The 20,453-nt window shown below is 42.7% G+C and overlaps 1 protein-coding gene across 1 annotated transcript in view; it reads left to right on the top strand.

Annotated features, from left to right (window-relative positions):
* LOC311231144 (zinc finger protein 609-like) overlaps positions 1-20,453 on the top strand; it is a 246,193-nt gene that overhangs the window by 96,104 nt on the left and 129,636 nt on the right. The window contains exon 2 of the mRNA XM_084317648.1: positions 12,304-13,225. Within this exon, the coding sequence (XP_084173774.1) occupies positions 12,473-13,225 (753 nt within the window). The 5' untranslated portion in view covers positions 12,304-12,472. The remainder of the gene's footprint in view (positions 1-12,303; positions 13,226-20,453) is intronic.

A 20,453-nucleotide genomic window follows, 5' to 3' on the forward strand; every position in this document is an offset into this window, starting at 1 on the left:
AAACGACAACAGCGATCCACCTTGAATTAAATCACACAGCCGAGTGAAACCTTGTTGTTGGCACAGTCACGAAAGGGGCTACTTAATTAATTAATCCAATCCACTTTATTTATAGAGCACATTTAAAAACAACAAAGTTTACCAAAGTGCTGTACAAGTCCCACAACATAAGATATATAAAAAAAATAAAAGATTATAAAAAAAATTATTAATTTAATTTTTTATTTTAAGCTTCGAATTAAAATCGAAGCTTGGCCCCGAAGCTTCGATTGCCAAAAAAAGCTTCGAAGGTCAGCCCTACTAATCTATACAATCACCTGTTGTTGAATAAATACCATTACTTTCTAGTTATTACTAAAAAACAGTATATATAAAACAGTATATGTAATAAAAAAAAATATATATATGATTTATATAAGTTATTTTTTTTATTTTTTTTTAATGTATGCACTGGTATCGGATCAGTATCGGTATCGGCCGATACCCAACGCTTAGGTATCGGAATCGGATCTGGAAGGAAAAAATGGTATCGGAACATCTCTAGACTGGATCTCATGACTGATGTTCTTGGCAGACTGGATCTCATGACTGATGTTCTTGGCAGACTGGATCTCATGACTGATGTTCTTGGGAGGCTGGATCTCATGTGGTCTTTGAGTTTTGACCAGCTCCACACAGAGGCAGGGCTTTGCAGGCTCCTTTCAGGAGTGATTTCAATTTGAACAGGGTGTTTCTGACGGTGATGAATGGGCATTTTGTAATCATGTCTAATCCTGTTGAAGGACTCTGGCTACGGTTGGTTTAATTAGAGGCGGTTTAAGCAGCAAGGCTGCTCTCTGAACAGCTCTGCCACATAATCCAACCAGTCATTTTAACATAAGTAGCTTAACCTCTTAACAGGCGGGCAAAACAGTGGCCTTTTTATTTTTTTGAACTTGAGGACTGCATACTTTTTTTGCAAAGCTTAGCTTTATACTTTATACTTATAGCACATGCATGAGCCTGGTCTCTTTTGAAAGATAACATTCTGAAGTTACTAATGCAAACTTTTAGTGCTAATGAAATAAGAGTACCAGAGGTCTGAACTTGAGTTGAACTTGTGTACTCAACATTTTCTGTAGTGGTTGCAATATAAAATAGGTATAAGCTGGGAAACAACGCGGACCCATATAATAGCCTGAAATCGCATGTAGTACAGGTCCAAATTTTATAAAAATCCGCTCAGAATTGGGTCTTTGAGAGAGATCCGGGTAAACCATGCGACAAAAGTAAAAGCTCTCGAAAATCCATTTCCTCATCCATGGCCATTCATTCTCAAGTGTGATTCACTTCTGGTTTTCGCTCGTCAACTTTCACCTACAGCCCTTATTTGCACCCCCCCACCTGGGGTATTATTGGAAAGCTACACTCATTGGCTACGATGCTGACCAATAATTCTCGCCATCAGCGGATGATTGGCAGTTCTGGATCGTCGGGAGTCCGGGGTGGTCATCTCATGCGCGTGTGTAAAAAGACGCTCGCCTGACATATAGTCATGTAACTCGAGAACTGAGGCAAGGATTTGGTCGAGTGAGGTGGCGTTCGAACAGCAACAAATACATCTTTCTAACGGTCATTTATATGTTCTGCGAAAAATGCAGCCCTAGACGCTCGCAAAGTGCTGTGACTTTGAGCGTTCCGCCCATGGGCACGTCGGGACGTATGCGAGGTTAAGAGGTTAAGACCTGCTGCTTGTCTCTGCTGCTTCTCTCTGGCTCTGCTTCTCCGTCAACTGTTGCTTCTCTCTGCTTCTCTCTGTTGCTTCTCTCTGCTGCTTCTTTTTTTACCAGTTTTTCTCTTGACTCGCCAATCACATGTGTTGCTTTCCCTGGTCAAGTTAAGCTTGGCGGAGCCTGGGAGGTCAACTGGCTATATTAGTGTGTGTACTAGGACCTCAGTATTTAACTAGGACCTCAGTATTTAACTAGAACCTCAGTATTTAACTAGGACCTCAGTATTTAACTAGGACCTCAGGACCTCAGTATTTAACTAGGACCTCAGTATTTAACTAGGACCTCAGTATTTAACTAGGACCTCAGTATTTAACTAGAACCTCAGTATTTAACTAGAACCTCAGTATTTAACTAGGACCTCAGTATTTAACTAGGACCTCAGTATTTAACTAGGACCTCAGTATTTAACTAGAACCTCAGTATTTAACTAGGACCTCAGTATTTAACTAGGACCTCAGTATTTAACTAGGACCTCAGGACCTCAGTATTTAACTAGGACTTCAGTATTTAACTAGGACCTCAGTATTTAACTAGGACCTCAGTATTTAACTAGAACCTCAGTATTTAACTAGAACCTCAGTATTTAACTAGGACCTCAGTATTTAACTAGGACCTCAGTATTTAACTAGAACCTCAGTATTTAATTAGGACCTCGGTATTTAACTAGGACCTCAGTATTTAACTAGAACCTCAGTATTTAACTAGGACCTCAGTATTTAACTAGGACCTCAGTATTTAACTGGGACCTCAGTATTTAACTAGGACCTCAGTATTTAACTAGAACCTCAGTATTTAACTAGAATAAGTACACGTATACTATCGATAAATCGTTTATTTGAAAACGATTCATGAATAAGCCGAAAAATGACAACGTGTTTTGTGTATTCCAGTGTATTCCAGTAAAGGGCGATTATCACATAATCTAAATTTTTTTCTCAAACTTTAAAAAAACGAGCGTTTTTCAAAATGGTATAAAACGGAAATTAACCGATAAAAAAAAATATTAAAAAGAAAATCCGTTTCGACAAATGTTGACTGCAAACAAGTCATTGATAAGCGACGGCCATATTAGACACATAGCCATAATTTAAGATATAGTTTATGCGTTCACAAATATGAGAGCTCTGTCATTGAATAGAGCGGTGGCACGCAACAGGGTTCCTAGGCACCGCATGGCTGGCACGGAAAGTGTTAAATATTAAGTTTGGATTTTCTTTTTTTTACAACTGAGGTAGGTAGATTACATTTTTAGAGACTAAAGTACAGGAAAAAGGGTACCGTTGGGTACCGGTTAGGGGTGGACGGTATGGTCTAAAATTTATATCACGGTATAATTTGAAGCATAGACGGTAACGGTATATATCACGGTATCAGTTTTTTTTTGCCTGATAGGCAGGCTATATAAAGAATGACATCCTCAAGGCATGTAGATTTATAATATTTTAACTTAAAACTAGGCTACTTTTGCGTATAGTCATTATATTCCAAATAAAATAAGTCCAGAGTCGAGACTCCGTGCTGCTCCCAACGAATCCCAATAGTATGCAACTGCAGAGCCGCAGAGCAGGGGCGCTTTCAGGTCCGGTCACAGGCCCGCTCAACAGCGCCCCCCACCCAACGGCTGAATTGCCAATGGCTGAATTGGAGTATTGCACTGTGCAGGCACAGCGGCCCCGCTCTGCGGCTCTGCAGCTGCATGTTTCTTGCAAAATCCAGCATCCAGCTCCCGCTGCCCAGCCGTCGTTATCAGAACACTACACACATATCATAATGTTCACAGCAAACTGTAGTTGATCACCAGGTATGTTTTATTAACGTAGAATAATTCATAAAAGAAAAACTATAGGGAAATCTCTTACCTTTCTCCACTGGTTAAAAATGCCAGGAACTGAAATTGAAACTTGCTGTGCGCCGCGGTGATGTGTTTATTATGAAATGACAATTGCGTGTTGACACGCCCACTGCGCGAAGCCTCCTAAATAACTTTTTCCAGTTTGCACATATCTATTATCTATGACTAATTCTATCTATTTTTAGGGGCAAACGCGAGTGAAATAGTCATGCTGTGGTTACATGACGTCATTGCTATTTTAGAGCTGCTCTACCGGTTACAAGGTATAGTCAAAATCCATACCGTCCACCCCTACGTGGTGGTCAACAACAAATCTGCAGTATGCAAAACGTGCGGGTCAAAAATCACAGACGGAGACGCAACGACTTCCAACTTTGTTCGACATTTGAAGCTGTACAAAGAACGGTAAGTAACTTGGCTTGCTAGCTACAGTAGTTAAATCAATGAGCCATCGAAACAGCCAAGGCCTAACAAAATTAATAGTTGGTTTCAGGTTGGTTGTCAGTTTGGCCATGCCAGGGTAGGTAGGGAATTTATTTTATTTAATTTTTTTATTTTATTCTTTCCCACGGCGACTATGGATAGGGAATTTCTTTATTTAATTAAAATGTTCACAACAACATGGATGCATGTACTCTGCCAGCATGTTTAATATCCATAATACCAAATGTTTGACTAAGATTTCTATGAAACTTTATTCTTTAAAAAAAAAAAAAAAAAAATTATAATTTAAATAAATTATAATAAATCGGCAGGGTCGGTCGGCAACCTGAAACCAACTATTAATTTTGTTAGGCCCAATGTGGTAATGTTATCATTACATCCAAGTAGGGCTGGGCGATATAACGATAACGATAAATATTGCGATATATTTTAATAATCGATATCGAATATCGAAATAAATCGAAAAATCGTTTTCTTTCTTTAAAAATAAAAAAAATCTTCTTCTTTTTTACCTGCAACAGGGCAGTTTTAAAACCAGAGACAGTGGACAGACTTGTCTTTCTTGCCTGCAACTTAAAGTAATGGCTTTGCTTGTCCAAATGACAATACTGACCAAATTGAGATTTATTTTTCTCTTGTCCATTTATTTCCAAGTTTCTTTAATAGTTGTCATACAGAAGTACAGAATACTTTTTTACAAAATGCTTCTTACTGTTACTGTTACGCTTTTGTTTGCTTTCTAATTTAAAATAGTTTGAAACCGTCTGTACACAGTAGGCTATGTGTGCTAGCAGAACTAGACTCCAGTCACGAGTCACGGTGCACATGTGGTGGTGTAGTGGTTAACACTGTCGCCTCACAGCAAGAAGGTCCAGGGTTCGAATCCCGCTTGGGGACCAGGTTTCCATGATGCCATGTTACCCAGGTGGGGTATCTCCCAGGCCTTTCTGTGTGGAGTTTGCATGTTCTCCCCGTGCTCGCAAGGGTTTCCCCCCCCGATAAGATAAACCCAATGGAAAAACATGCACAACAACAAGATCGCTAACGCTGTGGCGTCCTTGACGAAGACGGACAGGAGCACTTGGATTGGTCCCCTGGCGCGGCTCACGTGGCGGCGCCTGTCTGCTCCCGGCTGCCCTTGGGGGGGAAGGACGACGGGATGGGTTAATCGCAGATACGCATTGTATGCATGGTTCGCATGTGTGCCAAATGATGACCTCGGAGCAGGTCCTAAATTATTATTATTATTACATGTGCGGTGGTTTGTCCACCAAAAAAGCGTCAAAAGATCGAAAATAAACTAGCAGAGCCAGAACTGTTCAACTCCCCTGGAGCCACAGCCAGCAGAGAAGCCAGTTTACTTTAGCTTTTAAACCAGCTGCAGCCTGAGAACTGGAGTGTGAGGGGATGTAACACTAAAGATGGCGGCAATGACAAAGAATTGCTGCAAAATAAACATACATCTGTTATTAAATTTTTCTTTTTTTTTAATACTTATAACAATTCGATAATTATCGATATCGAGAAATATGATAACATCATCATATCGTTATCGCGATATGATTTTTTTCCATATCGCCCAGCCCTACATCCAAGATTGATTGACACGGCTGGCTAGGCAGTTGGTAGTCATAGTCTTATAAAATAAATAAACAATCAGCAATGTCTCGCTTGATGAATGTGTTTATCAATGTGTTTATCAATTCAAAAAAATGTATAAAAAAAAAATATTTAGTCAGTATGAAAATCAAAATGTGATCTGAATAGTGAGATATTTTTTTTTCTCCTCTTTCTTTTCTTTTTTCTTCATTATCATTATTATTATTATTTAAATTTTTCTTGTTTAACTGTGGATTGTGTTTCTTTTATAATGGTATAAATGATTATTTGTGTAAATAAGGTTATACGCCGACCATTAAGAAAATACATGTTAGTTTAGGAATAAGGGGCAGGTAATTATAAGATTTATTCTTCTTCCTGCTCCTTTTGTCCATGGAATGGCTATTTATGATTTTTTAATGAAGAAACTATGATTGTATTATTCCATGTGGCAAATAAAAACTCTGAACTCTGAACTCTGAACTCTGAATGGCCAGCAGTAGCCTAACAGTACTCACAGGGTACTCACTAACAGTACTCATCTCACAGGGTGAGGACCTGACCCTGGAGCACAGGGCCCCACGCCAGGGCCTGTCATCTCACAGGGTGAGGACCTGACCCTGGAGCACAGGGCCCCACATCTCACAGGGTGAGGACCTGACCCTGGAGCACAGGGCCCCCCCACGCCGGGGCCCAGCCACTTGTTCTGTGATACTGGGAGCTTTTGTTTAAGCTGTTTGGTCAAAATCCACTAAACCACGAGACAGCTGGCATAGTCAACATAACATGTACTAAGCTAGTGGCAGACAAACAGAGTAGCTTAGCCCTTCTTACCAGAAGATCTGCTTGTAGCATAAACCTTGGCTAATACCATAGGGCCATGCTATGTAATCAGCCCAGCTAGATGAAGCAAGGTCGTCTTAACAATGAATGGGTCAATATAATGGGCTATATTTAGACACGACACGCCCAACTTTAGTAGAAAAATAAGCAATACCAGTGCAATGTGTCACAATATTCACAACACTACACACACACAATAAAACAGATTACATGAGTGTACCATTCAACCGCACCCCCCCCCCTCTTGCAATAATGCGACCGGTCTAATATGAACTCACACATGAAGACACTGAGCCTATAATTACAAAAGCATAATGCCAATTTCTTTATTTCTCCTTTTCTATTAAAGGTTGAAGTTCATCATGTTGGACAATTGTCACATTTGACTCAAAATGTATGAGAACAAAATACTTTACAAAATAAAGATGAATAGAATGTAATAATAATGAGTAAAGAAATCTTAACGATGTAAAACAATTCCTTTTCACAAAGTCTTCATTGTGTTTGACATCGTGACTCCAGAGTAGCTGGTCCTGATCCAGTAGCTGGTCCTGATCCAGTAGCTGGTCCTGATCCAGTAGCTGGTCCTGATCCAGTAGCTGGTCGTCAGAAGACATCCTTCAGTGAAGCAGCAGATAAAACAGCTGCAGTGAGACAGAAGGGCTTGTTTCTGACCTGTGGAGCTGCAGAAGGGCTTGTTTCTGACATGTGGAGCTGCAGTGGAGAGAGAAGGGCTTGTTTCTGACCTGTGGAGCTGCAGAAGGGCTTGTTTCTGACCTGTGGAGCTGCAGTGAGAGAGAAGGGCTTGTTTCTGACCTGTGGAGCTGCAGTGAGACAGAAGGGCTTGTTTCTGACCTGTGGAGCTGCAGTGAGACAGAAGGGCTTGTTTCTGACCTGTGGAGCTGCAGTGAGAGAGAAGGGCTTGTTTCTGACCTGTGGAGCTGCAGTGAGAGAGAAGGGCTTGTTTCTGACCTGTGGAGCTGCAGTGAGAGAGAAGGGCTTGTTTCTGACCTGTGGAGCTGCAGTGAGAGAGAAGGGCTTGTTTCTGACCTGTGGAGCTGCAGTGAGAGAGAAGGGCTTGTTTCTGACCTGTGGAGCTGCAGTGAGAGAGAAGGGCTTGTTTCTGACCTGTGGAGCTGCAGTGAGAGAGAAAGGCTTGTTTCTGACCTGTGGAGCTGCAGTGAGAGAGAAGGGCTTGTTTCTGACCTGTGGAGCTGCAGTGAGAGAGAAGGGCTTGTTTCTGACCTGTGGAGCTGCAGTGAGAGAGAAGGGCTTGTTTCTGACCTGTGGAGCTGCAGTGAGAGAGAAGGGCTTGTTTCTGACCTGTGGAGCTGCAGTGAGAGAGAAGGGCTTGACCTGTGGAGCTGCAGTGAGAGAGAAGGGCTTGTTTCTGACCTGTGGAGCTGCAGTGAGAGAGAAGGGCTTGTTTCTGACCTGTGGAGCTGCAGAAGGGCTTGTTTCTGACCTGTGGAGCTGCAGAAGGGCTTGTTTCTGACCTGTGGAGCTGCAGAAGGGCTTGTTTCTGACCTCACCGTATTGATACGTCTCAGTGTTAATTAGACACTGAAGCCTGAATGAAGGACCTGGAGCTTGACCTCTGCGTCAGGCCTCATGTCTTTGATGATTCCAGACGTCTCATTGGTTTAGCCTGACGTCAATCGGCTGCTAATGGAGGAAATGGACTCCATATGGGTTTTGGGTTTTGAGCGCACCTCACCCTGCATGACACAGACCAACGTCTGACCCGTGTTGTGTTTGATCACAATGCTTGAATAACCAGCACTGGTCCTGGATCAGTATCCACTACAGAAGGTCCAGCCCATAAACACGTTGCCATGATGAACACTGGTCCTGGATCAGTATCCACTACAGAAGGTCCAGCCCATCAACACGTTGCCATGACGAACACTGGTCCTGGATTTGTATCCACTACAGAAGGTCCAGCCCATCAACACGTTGCCATGACGAACACTGGTCCTGGATCAGTATCCACTACAGAAGGTCCAGCCCATCAACACGTTGCCATGACGACCAGCAGAGCAGCGTGACTGAACTGAAGGAAAACAGCTTGAGGAGATATGTTTGTTACATTAGCATATACAGCAATAACCTTAAAGGGGAACTATCTTACTATTTCTTTCACTATTTGGGCAATTTTACACAATTCCTATGAGTCTATGGAACACATCTGTAAGTTTCCTTTTTTTTTATTCATTGTTTTGTATTTCTAATCAAGTACTCTAGACAGTAGGGGTGGGAATCACCAGTTTCATCACGATACGATACGATATAGATTCTTTGGACAACGATATGATATTTTCCGATATATCAAAGTCTGCCACGATATGATACGATTCGATTCAGATGCCTGCGATCGATATGAGACGATTTTATGTGCCCATTTAACACAATCGTAATGCCAGCCGTGCCCATGAAAGAATATTTCAAAGGAGAATATCACCTTTTTTATTTAATTGAGACCGAAATCATCCGGAGAGTGGAGACACAGGTTGCCAGCTCAATCAATCCTTGATCTACTGGATGAAATGAAGGATGACATTGAGCCATGCAGCCACCCAGAGATCCCATGCAATCGTATTTATTATTATTTAAATATTGTTATTTAACATTGGCGTTCCCAATGTTGTCGGCGTTATTGATTGATTGATTTTTAAACTACATTTAGATTTTGCATTATGCTGCAATTTGTATTTGTGTTATGCATTTCTCTTGCTGCATGTTTTATTATGTATTCATTATATATAAAGCACTTTGAACTGCAATCCGTGTATGAAAGGTGCTATATAAATACAGTTTATTATTATTATCATTATTGACTGCACTCAAGTTCCAATTGTACCACCGCACACTCATATGCTCCAGAATAAACGTTTATAATAACGTGTCGTCGGGTCCATGAGGAGAATAGACGCTGGAAGCAGGCCAATGAAATGTTTATTGTGGAGGATAATGCTGAGGTTCTATTATCCCAACTAAACATTAAAAACAACTTGCTCTCTCAAAATATTCGTCAATTAAAAAATATCTTCATTGGCACAGTGCCTAAATTGTCAAGAGGCCTGTGTTGTCACGGGAAAAGTTACAGTAGTACAGTAATTATGCAATAAGGACGATCCCTTACATTTCGTCCTGCACAGCCAGAATCTATGGATGGATTTTGTTGATTGAGGTTTCGTTGGAACACTAGAAAATAGATCTTATAAACAGTATATGATTTGTTTGAGAAATATAAAGCCACATCATCTGCCTTCATCTGCCCTTCCGTGAAGTCTTCTGCATTGTGTTATTTGTTGATGATGAGGCAATCATTTGGTGGAATGCAGTCCTCCCACGCATTGGCTGTCGCACTGTTTCCCCCGTTAATGCATTCGGACAAAATAATGTAACTGTACTCGAGTCATCGTCTCTTTATCAAAAGGATGTTTATTTTCCATAAACATAGCATCTCGTACAGAATGAAAGTCTTTGATGGTATCAGAAACTAGATTAATAGTTTCTCTTAGGGCTGGGCGATATGGCCAAAAACGTTATCGCGATAAAATTATTAAATTATTTTCATATAACTCGATATCGATAATTATCGTCGATATAATGTCTGTCAAGTTTAATTAACTTTTTATGCCCGGCACCGATGGACGGGCTATTAATAGACTTGTTTTTCTGCTGTGAATGTCTCGAGTTGATGTCGTCATCAGTCCGCGCACGTTAGCAGTTAGCCAGAGCGAGCAGTGTATCCCATGACAATGTACTAAATAAATATATCCCTAAAATACACAATACACAATACATTGCAACGACGTCCACCGTATACCACACACTACTATAACCGTGGCATCAGAATTCACGCCACATACATACTCGGCACGTAAATATATAAAATAGCGCCGTGCAAGCTAAGTATCCTAGCAGCCTTGAGTCCTGAGCTGTGGTGCATAAGCACGTCATCACGTAACGTTGGTTGTTGTTAGTGAGTGTGCTGAGCCTAGGCTGAACGGAGCCAAACTTGTAAAATCGATATATCGAAACTTTGCGACCACGTTTCATGTTTATTTCGAGGAAATAATTTATAGCGATATTTATCGTTATCGTTTTATCGCCAAGCCCTAGTTTTTCTTGATCGCTTTGGTGGTTCTGCGGCCTGTCCTGCTAGCCGAAGCCTGTCTGTTAGCCTGTTAGCTCTCTCTCTACCTCGTGGTCCCCCTCCCCATCAGGAGGAGGAGGAGGCCTGGTGTCGGTCCGTCTCGCTCGCTATTGTGACTGACGACCCTCCCCCACATTGTGTTTGCTTGCTCTGCTCTAGCTGGCAGAGCTGGGGGAGGCTCGTCAGGCTAATTGGGGCACACCTGGGCCGGTGTGGAAGGCTCGTCAGGCTAATTGGGGCAAACCTGGGCCGGTGTGGAAGGTTCGTCAGGCTAATTGGGGCACACCTGGGCCGGTGTGGAAGGTTCGTCAGGCTAATTGGGGCACACCTGGGCCAGTGTGGAAGGTTCATCAGGCTAATTGGGGCACACCTGGGCCGGTGTGGAAGGTTCGTCAGGCTAATTGGGGCACACCTGGGCCGGTGTGGAAGGTTCGTCAGGCTAATTGGGGCACACCTGGGCCGGTGTGTCCCAGTCAAGATATGAGAGAGAGGCTGCCTCTGGTCTCTGGCGAACTCCCCACATATCTGGTTTGGTTGTTTGATTGTTTGGTGCTTTGGTTTTACACTTACAACACTCATGCTGCACATACACCACATCCACACACTGCACACACACTGATACTCATACTTATTGGCTGCAGACTAGTTTAGTTTAAATAAATCTTTTGTTATTTCTTTAATTGTCCCCCTGGCAACGGCCGTCAGCGGCTTCTGACCCATATATACACGTATAACTACTAGCTCGTCGGCTATCTCTTCCTGAATGTTTCCCTAACTCTGTGGGTGACCTTGGCTCTCTGGCCCTTATCTCGTCACTATAGCAGTTCCACTATTGCTCCCTGCACAGGCCCTGCTACAGAGAAATGTCTGTCATTAGAGTTTACCACATTTAAACTCCAGTCTATACAGATATTTACATTACATACATGCATGCAGTGATATCCTTCAGGTTTGAACCGAAGCTTTGGTCTGACGCAGGATTGAGGCCTTACATTTAGGGATGCCCCGATCACGTTTTTTGCCACCGATACCGATCACAGATATTCTATGAGCCATATCGGCCGATACACTGCCGATACCGATCGTTTTTGGTTTTGTTACTTGTTACTCTTACTGTCATGCACTTGTCCTAATATACTAACCTACACTGTAGCACCAACATTGTAACCACCATTGTTACTCAGCTGATAGACTTGTGCCCTTCCTGATGACTTGTCGTACAGAACTTGTAAGTCGCTTTGGATAAAAGCGTCAGCTAAATGACTAAATGTAAATGTAAATACCCATTGTTCAATTAATAAACGGTGTGTCTCACTGTGTGGAAGAGACTGGGATCATTCTTTTGTGCAGAAAGGCAACATCAGGCTCGGCTTAAAACATTACTTTCCTAACTTAGTGAAACTAAATGTAACAAATTAACCATAGATATAAATGTACTGAATTGTTATTTCTTATTTTATTTCTTATTATATTATATACATTTTCTTTATTTCTTTTGTTATCGTTTTTTGTTTTTAGTTTTTTGACCGATACACAATCCAGCTATTTGAGTGAATATCGGCCGATACCGATCGCTGGCCGATCAATCGGGGCATCCCTACTTACGTTGTTCTTCTCTTCTTTCTTTGCAGGTCAAAATGTGGGTGACCGGGAAGGGGAAACCGAGACGACCCTAAGGCTGCGACCCTTCTCCCAGTAGTCTGAGAAGGTCAGATGTTATGGTGGCGTGCCTGGGCCGCTCTCCCAGCTGTCTGAGAAGGTCAGACATCACTGTGGCGTGCCTGGGCCGCTCGCACTAAGATGTCCCTAAGCAGTAGCACTGCAGGCGGGACAGGTGTGGACTCTAACGCGGTGGACACGTACGACAGCGGCGACGAATGGGACATCGGTGTAGGAAATCTGATTATTGACCTCGACGCGGATTTAGAGAAAGACAAGCTTGAAATGTCCGGCACTAAGGAGGGAGGGGGCAGCGCCGTCCTGCCGGACAACATCACGTTTGTTGCCCCGGTGACCAGCGCTCCGTGCAAAGACAGCAAAGCAAAGTCCAAGCGGAACAAGAACTCAAAGGACAGCGGCAAGGCCTCAGTGACAGATGGGGCCAAGAAAGAGGGCCAAGGGCGGACCCAGGCCGAGGGCACCGGACCCACCGCCAACTCCGGGAAAGGTGCAGAGAAGAGCGCCAAAATGTCCCGTACGCTTCCTAGCGGAAAGAAAGACAAGGAGGGGGCTAAGAGTAAGAAGATAGAAATGGTGACAGGAGTGATGAACCCTGAGAAGGAGAGCAGCCCTGATCCAGGGACGCCCCGCGGACTCTTTGACGCCACGCAAAACACAGACTTGGCTGCAGCCGAGCAACTTGGGAATATGGCTCTGGACTCCACAGGGACGGCCCAGGCGGTGGTCAACACCCAGGCCCTGGTCAACACCCAGGCCCTGGTCAACACCCAGGATGTGGTCAACACCCAGGATTTGGACAACACCCAGGCCATGGTCAACACCCAGGATGTGGTTATCAAGACTGAGTCGGAGGAGGTGGACACTGGTGAAAAGGTAAGAACAAAAAATATCTTGTTTATTAGGGACGACCCGATCGATCTGCCAGCGATCGGTATCGGCCGATATTCAGTATAAATATGAGATTGGTGTTAGATTTGGATCAATCAGCCACTTATCATCGTTGGCTCATGTAGTTTCTGCGTTATGTTTATTTCTCCGACGTCTCATACTGGCTGTACAATCTTTGTCATCCCCCTTTAATGCAATCCGTAAACATAAGGATTTTTACATATTACATAAACAAAAGCCTCAGATGTTACCCATCTTGTATTGTCCTTGAAAAGTCTTTGATGGAACACTAAATTCATTATTCTATCGTCTCTTCTGCTGTTTAGTCTAGGGCTGGACGGTATGGTCTAAAATTTATATCACGGTATAATTTGAAGCATAGACTGTAACGGTATATATCACAGTATATTAACTTATCTTAAAATGTCTATATAAATGCTTCTGAAGGGGTAGAACACTGGTATGGCAGCTGTTATTCTGTTACAGCTGCTGAGCTATACTATAGCTAATGTCCATCAATATCTTCCCTTTTAATTAAATAGGTTCAAGAATCGAATCAGGATTGTTAGCAGAGAGAGGGAGAGAGAGGGAGGGAGGAGGCTGCTAGTGGAGCCAGCTAACGTTAGCTTGCTGAGGCTACTAGTACATCGACATGCTGCTAGTGTAGCCAGCTAACGTTAGCTTGCTGAGGCTACTAGTACATCGACATGCTGCTAGTGGAGCCAGCTAACGTTAGCTTGCTGAGGCTACTAGTACATCGACAGTTAACATTACATAAGGTTTTAGCGCGACGTGGACATTCCAGAATGGCGAGGATGCAAAGCATGTTGGACCATTGGACTCGTCGCAGAGTTTACATTACACATAGAAACTGCGCGACTCGCGAGAGAAGTTGTCACACAGCCTTCAAACGCAGGGCGGAAGAGCTAGTTTGCTTCTGTGTTTATTATGAAATGACAAGTGCGTGTTGACACGCCCACTGCGCGAAGCCTCTGTGCTCCTAAATAACTTTTTCCAGTTCGCACATATCTATTATCTATGACTAATTCTATCTATTTTTAGGGGCAAATGCGAGTGAAATAGTCGCGCTGTGGTTACATGACGTCATTGCTATTTTAGAGCTGCTCTACCGGTTACAAGGTATAGTCAAAATCCATACCGTAGAGCAAATTCATACCGTTTATATCGTATACCGTTTATACCGTCCACCCCTAGTTTAGTCCAATGGTGGCTGAGGCCTCGTCGTTAGCCAAAACCCTTCTCCCATTAGCCGAAGCTAATGATGATGTGTCATCTCCCCTCCCTCACCGGCGAGGGTGAGAGAGGGATGAAAGTCTCTGATCCACGTCCGCTCACGTCAGCTTTGTGTCTAGATCTAACTTACACCCGGAAGGAAACTCACATTTATAATATTCATCATCATCATTATCATCTCGGCATAGCAATGACAGGCCCCGCCCCTGTTCTTGTTGCTCTCTCTGACCATTCTGCCTGCTCGCAGTCCTCATCAGTTGTTATGTGCTGAACGACCTAGCCGCCTTAGGTCACAAACTTTTAAGTTTGGATGACGGGACAATGAGGGAAGCAGTGGAGAAGGACCGGAGGGAACGGGTGGGGGGGAGGGAGAAGGAGGTCAGTCAGGTAGGGGGGGGGGGGGGGCAGGCTATGGAGGGCTTTGAAGGTGAGGAGTAGTGTTTTGAAGTTGATGCATTCCTTGATCGGGAGCCAGTGGAGGGAGTGTAGGACAGGAGTGATGTGTTCACGGGACCGGGTGTTAGTGAGGAGGCGGGCGGCTGAGTTCTGGACCATCTGCAGTTTATTGAGGGAGCGGGAGGTGATGTCAGTGAGGAGGGAGTTACAATAGTCTAGGCGGGAGGAGATGAAGGGAGGGATGAGGGATTCAGCAGCAGGGGGGGAGAGGCAGTGATGGATTTTGGCGGAGGTGAAAATATGATGTTTTTACAATGGAGCGGACATGGGGGTCAAATGAGAGGGCGGGGTCGAGGATGACACCAAGGTTGCGGACTAGGGGCAAGGGGGTGATGGTGGAGTCATTGATGGTGAGTGTGATGCAGGGTTGGAAATAATATTATATTTTTTTTTTTTTTTAGGGCTTTTTTTGCCCCCCTTTATTTTCGGGGGCTTTTTTGTATTTCGGGGCACTGAACTTTTATGATGAAAAAGGTTATTAAACATCCTTATCATTTAAAAAATACCACGCAAACTGCTCCTTGCACACTACCAGCCAGGCAGATCTGTTACCAGCCAAGAATTCTAAAACGAATTTATGTCTCATATATATAAAAAATTTCAGTACATTTCAGGTAGATAAGGTATTACGTTCAAGTAGATAAAGAATACACAGTTAAATAAGAGGTCAGAGTAACATTCTTTTTATGCAAATTATTTTTATATATTGATTGATGATTGATTAATCAATACACGTCAATCTTAAGCTTAAATTGTAACTTAACCTAATCATCAGACTCCTCACTCTAGCCTCTTTGCAGGATTTAACAGAACATAATAAAATGTGAAGGTTTTGTAAACCTAACTTAAACCTCCTCAATCACGTCCTCATCAGAGTCCACAATCTCATTGATTTACTACCGATGACTGTGGTGTTATGTTAATGTGTGTGCGTTATACGACAGAGTGTACAGGCCACCGTACTCGGGGTCAAGGGGCAGGTGCGGGAGGGGCGAGAGAGATGCGTGATTTTTTTCCGTAGCCGCAGTTTTTGCGAAGACGCTCTCTGACTGGCTAGCCCGCGTACAGCGAAAACCCTCTCTGATTGGTTTAGCTCCGAAGGGTCTCTTCCGCCTTGTACATATATATTCTCTGCTTCGAAGTGGTTATGCTTAGAGTTGTGGTTAGGGTTAGCCTTACTTTTGGCAGTTGGAGTTCTTAGCTCTATTCTATATATTTTTTTTGAAAATGTTCTTATGTACCTCAGTTGCTATTGCATGTACATATGTGTTTTATTACACGTACTGTATATGTATATCAGGCCACGTGAGCGGATCGGCGCGGGCGTGAAATCCGCTCTTCGCTCTAGACGGCTTGTTCCGCTCCGCTAATCGCTCATGTTGACCCCGCCCCCAAGTCGATCTCCGCTCGCTCAGCGCTCACCTTGAATCGACCGCTCCCCGCTCCACATCGCCCGGCAGATTATTTTTTTTTTGGAGCATGGTGTACATTAGCTCAAACTACAACAGTCTACACTCCCTGGGCCCCTTAACAATTGTTTGTATTGAGCCGCATTGTAATTATTCTGCAATGTTAAATAACGTTGTTTATCCATTCACTAGCTCTACTAAGCGATGATAGCTAACCTAGCCACAATGCTATGGTCGCTGCCATTAACGTTAGCATGTAAGCTAACGACGACAACAATGGCGTCATATACTTTTTCTAACAGGATGTGAGTGACGGTTCACCCTTCTCATTGGTTGAAAATGGCCTTCATGTTTGTACATCGCCATCTGTTGCTTTGGCATTGTACTACATGTATATTACATCATCGCTCCGGACGTCGCGCCGACCCATTTTAAAACCCACTCCTCGCTCACGTCAAAACCGCCCGCTCCGCTCCCCGCGCCGCGCCGCTCACATGCACTGATGTATATACATACCAACTATTCGCCTGTTTTATTCTCCACCCATCGATCATCTATAGCAGCGGTTCCCAAACTTTTTTGGCCCCTGTCACCTCCCGACCTAGCTGACGCACCCCCCAATGGGTTTCTGTTAGAAAAAATTGTTGCTGGTTTCCGTGCACAGTTTTTATTTTTTATTTTATCTCTTCCCACGGCGACTATGGATATGGAATTTCTTTATTTAATTAAAATGTTCACGACAACATGGATGCATGTACTCTGCCAGTATGTTTAATATCCATAATACTAAAGGTTTGACTAAGATTTGTATGAAATTTTATTGTAAATTTTTTTATTTAAATTTTCTTTATTGACCAACATTAGCCTTTTCATGTCACGCACCACCTAGAGGGCGCTCGCGTACCACAAGGGGTGCGCGCACCACAGTTTGGGAACCACTGATCTATAGCAACACTATATTATCACCGTCATCCAAGTTGGGAGATCCCCCCTTGAACCGCCCATCTAAGGTTTCTCTCCTCCACATTGCCTGTGGTGCTTTTTTCCTTTAAAATTTTTTTTTTATATAGATATTTGGCGTCACTATCAATACAATATCGGCACACAAAATTGAAGTGGATTTTTTTTGTCAAATCAGTTGTACAATAGTCACTTTTGGTGAGTTGTTTCTATACAATTCAGTTATATGACATTTAGGTATGACACAGGACTACACAAGCATTTTTAGTATAGAAATGTGTCAACAGACTAAAGCAGGGAACCACAATATTTTGCATACGAATTATGCAGAATGTAATATCATAACTGTCTATTACTTTTCTTGCAATTGAGCCAATTTTCCTTAGGTACGGTTTTGAGGTGTGTGTTCAACAGAATGTAGTATCAAAAACACGTTCACAAAAAGTATGGGTTACTGAATGCTGAACTGCACTGTTATAATCACTATATTGTAAGACCTTAGGCCTAACAAAATTAATAGTTGGTTTCAGGTTGGTTGTCAGTTTGGCCATGGGTAGGTAGGGAATTTATTTTATTTTATTTTTTTATTTTATTCTTTCCCACGGCGACTATGGATAGGGAATTTCTTTATTTAATTAAAATGTTCACAACAACATGGATGCATGTACTCTGCCAGCATGTTTAATATCCATAATACCAAATGTTTGACTAAGATTTCTATGAAACTTTATTCTTAAATTTTTTTTTTTTTTTTTTTTTTTTATAACTTTTTTTTAAAAACTCATAAAATATATTGGGTCGCACCTAAATCGGCAGGGTCGGTCGGCAACCTGAAACCAACTATTAATTTTGTTAGGCCTTACCTGTGTCCCTGTATCACTTGTCTCTGCTGCCCTCTGATTAAAAAACGTCCCTATGTCCATTTTCCCCTTTTTTGGGCATATTTCAGTTAGTCACAGTAAAAGTCACCTAGTAAAAGTGAGATAATTGACAATATCAAAACATGCTAGGGCTGTACCGAATAGTTCGAAGCTTCATTCATAATGTTGACATTCGAATTCTAAATCAACATACAAAATTGTAATACATTTTTTTTTTTTTTTTTACATTTTTATTTGCCAAGGTATGGCGAGTGCCATACCTTGCCATACCAAAATGACGCCCCTGGAGCAGAGTCACTTTGTCTGTGTGTGAGATGTAGCCACTGCTAACGAGCAGAGTGATGTTGAAAGAGGAGCTGTCACGACAAGTTGCGGAGGCTCTGCACTTGGAGCGAATGAGAGGATTTGTTGACGAGACGGGTCTGTGAGGGGGAGGGGCAATGTGTGCACTGCAGCCAGCGTGTGTGTGCCTGTGTGTCAACAACTTGCTGTAGGAGAGAAGACAGTGAGAAAGCCAGCTGGTATCGATAGTGCAGAAAGTATCAATATTGCGGGAAATGAGTATTGAAACTGTTTTAAATATTCAGAATCGATATGTATAGAAAAATCAATATTTTTGACAACACTAGTTCAGAGGCTCTTGTCTGGTTGTTTGGCTTCCAGGCCCAGATGCTCGTCCCCCACAATGCCTTGTGCTCCTCCTCCCAGATGGGTCTCTGAGTAACGATGAATCAAGCAGGCTGCACGCTGCAAAACAATTCAGTTCCACATTCAAAAACCAGCCCTAATTCAATCTGGCCAATCAGCCGTACGATGTCCCTCTGGCTGAAGATGAGTTCCCCCGCAATAACAAAGATGGTGGTGTGGTTTCAGAGCCAAGACACAACCTCCGTCTGGGAGAGAGAGGCTGCAGGCTCATTACTGGACTCCTTGGTATTACTCTAGATCTCCAGTCATTTCTTGTTCAGAATGTCCTGCATACAGCCACACACACACTCACATACACACACTCACACACACTCACACACTCACATACACACACTCACACTCATTTACATTTACATTTAGTCATTTAGCTGACGCTTTTATCCAAAGCGACTTACAAGTTCTGTACGACAAGTCATCAGGAAGGGTACAACTCTATCAGCTGAGTAACAATGTTCATCAAAGGGTTGCGTGTTACAGTGTAGGTTAGTTTATTAGGACAAGTGCAGGACAGTAAGGTTTGTTTTTTTTCTTTCTTTTTTTCTTCATTATTTCAGATAATGGTTGAAGAAGTGCGTCTTTAGTCGACGGCGAAAGATTGGACGGGTTTCGGCTGTCCTAACTGTGGTGGGTAGTTCATTCCACCATTGTGGGGCAAGGACTGAGAATAGGCGACTTCTCTTTGATGACCCTCCCGGAGCTTGGATAGGAGTGGGTCTGAGGCGGCCAGAAGATGCAGAGCGTAAGGGTCTTGAGGGTGTGTAGAGTTAGTAGGGCTGACCTTCGAAGCTTTTTTTGGCAATCGAAACTTCGAAAAAGAAAAAAAAATTATAATAATTATAAAAAATACTTTATTTTTAATTTTTTTTAATCTTATGTTGTGGGACTTGTACAGCACTTTGGTAAACTTTGTTGTTTTTAAATGTGCTCTATAAATAAAGTGGATTGGATTAATTAATTAAGTAGCCCCTTTCGTGACTGTGACGCAGCCAACAAGGTTTCACTCGGCTGCGCTGCCTGGGTGCAGTGGGGCTGCTCTCACAGCCAACGACATGACATTACATAATTATGTTGCAACCTTCGTCTATCAAGCAAACAATTATATTATATTTAATTTATAATTTATAATTATATCAGACAATGCACAAAAGCAGATGATTACAATTAAATTAGCCAACTTGGTAACACATTAGTCATAGCAGCATAGGCATAGCCTTATTAATGTTTTGTGTGGCGTCGCCGTCGTGTACAACGATACTTACGTTTTTTAGGTAATTTGACAAAGTTGTTGTAGAGTTGTGATATGCCATTTTCTTCTGGCACTCGGCTTTTTGGGCATTGTCTTTGCATATTTTAAAGTGTAACCACACGTCTGATGACTTCTTCGTCGACATGTCTGCTGCACATGTCCTTGTTGTTTTCAACACAGATAATCTCCACGTGCTTGTTGTAGAGAGGTGGAGTCGAGGCGGCGCTTACTTTCGTTTCATTGGAATGGAGGCGCAAGATTTGAGAAAAAAAATAATAATAAACTTCGATTTATTTTTT

Source organism: Notolepis coatsorum (assembly GCF_963971535.1).
Source record: "Notolepis coatsorum genome assembly, chromosome: 6".
NCBI classification, from domain to species: domain Eukaryota; kingdom Metazoa; phylum Chordata; class Actinopteri; order Aulopiformes; family Paralepididae; genus Notolepis; species Notolepis coatsorum.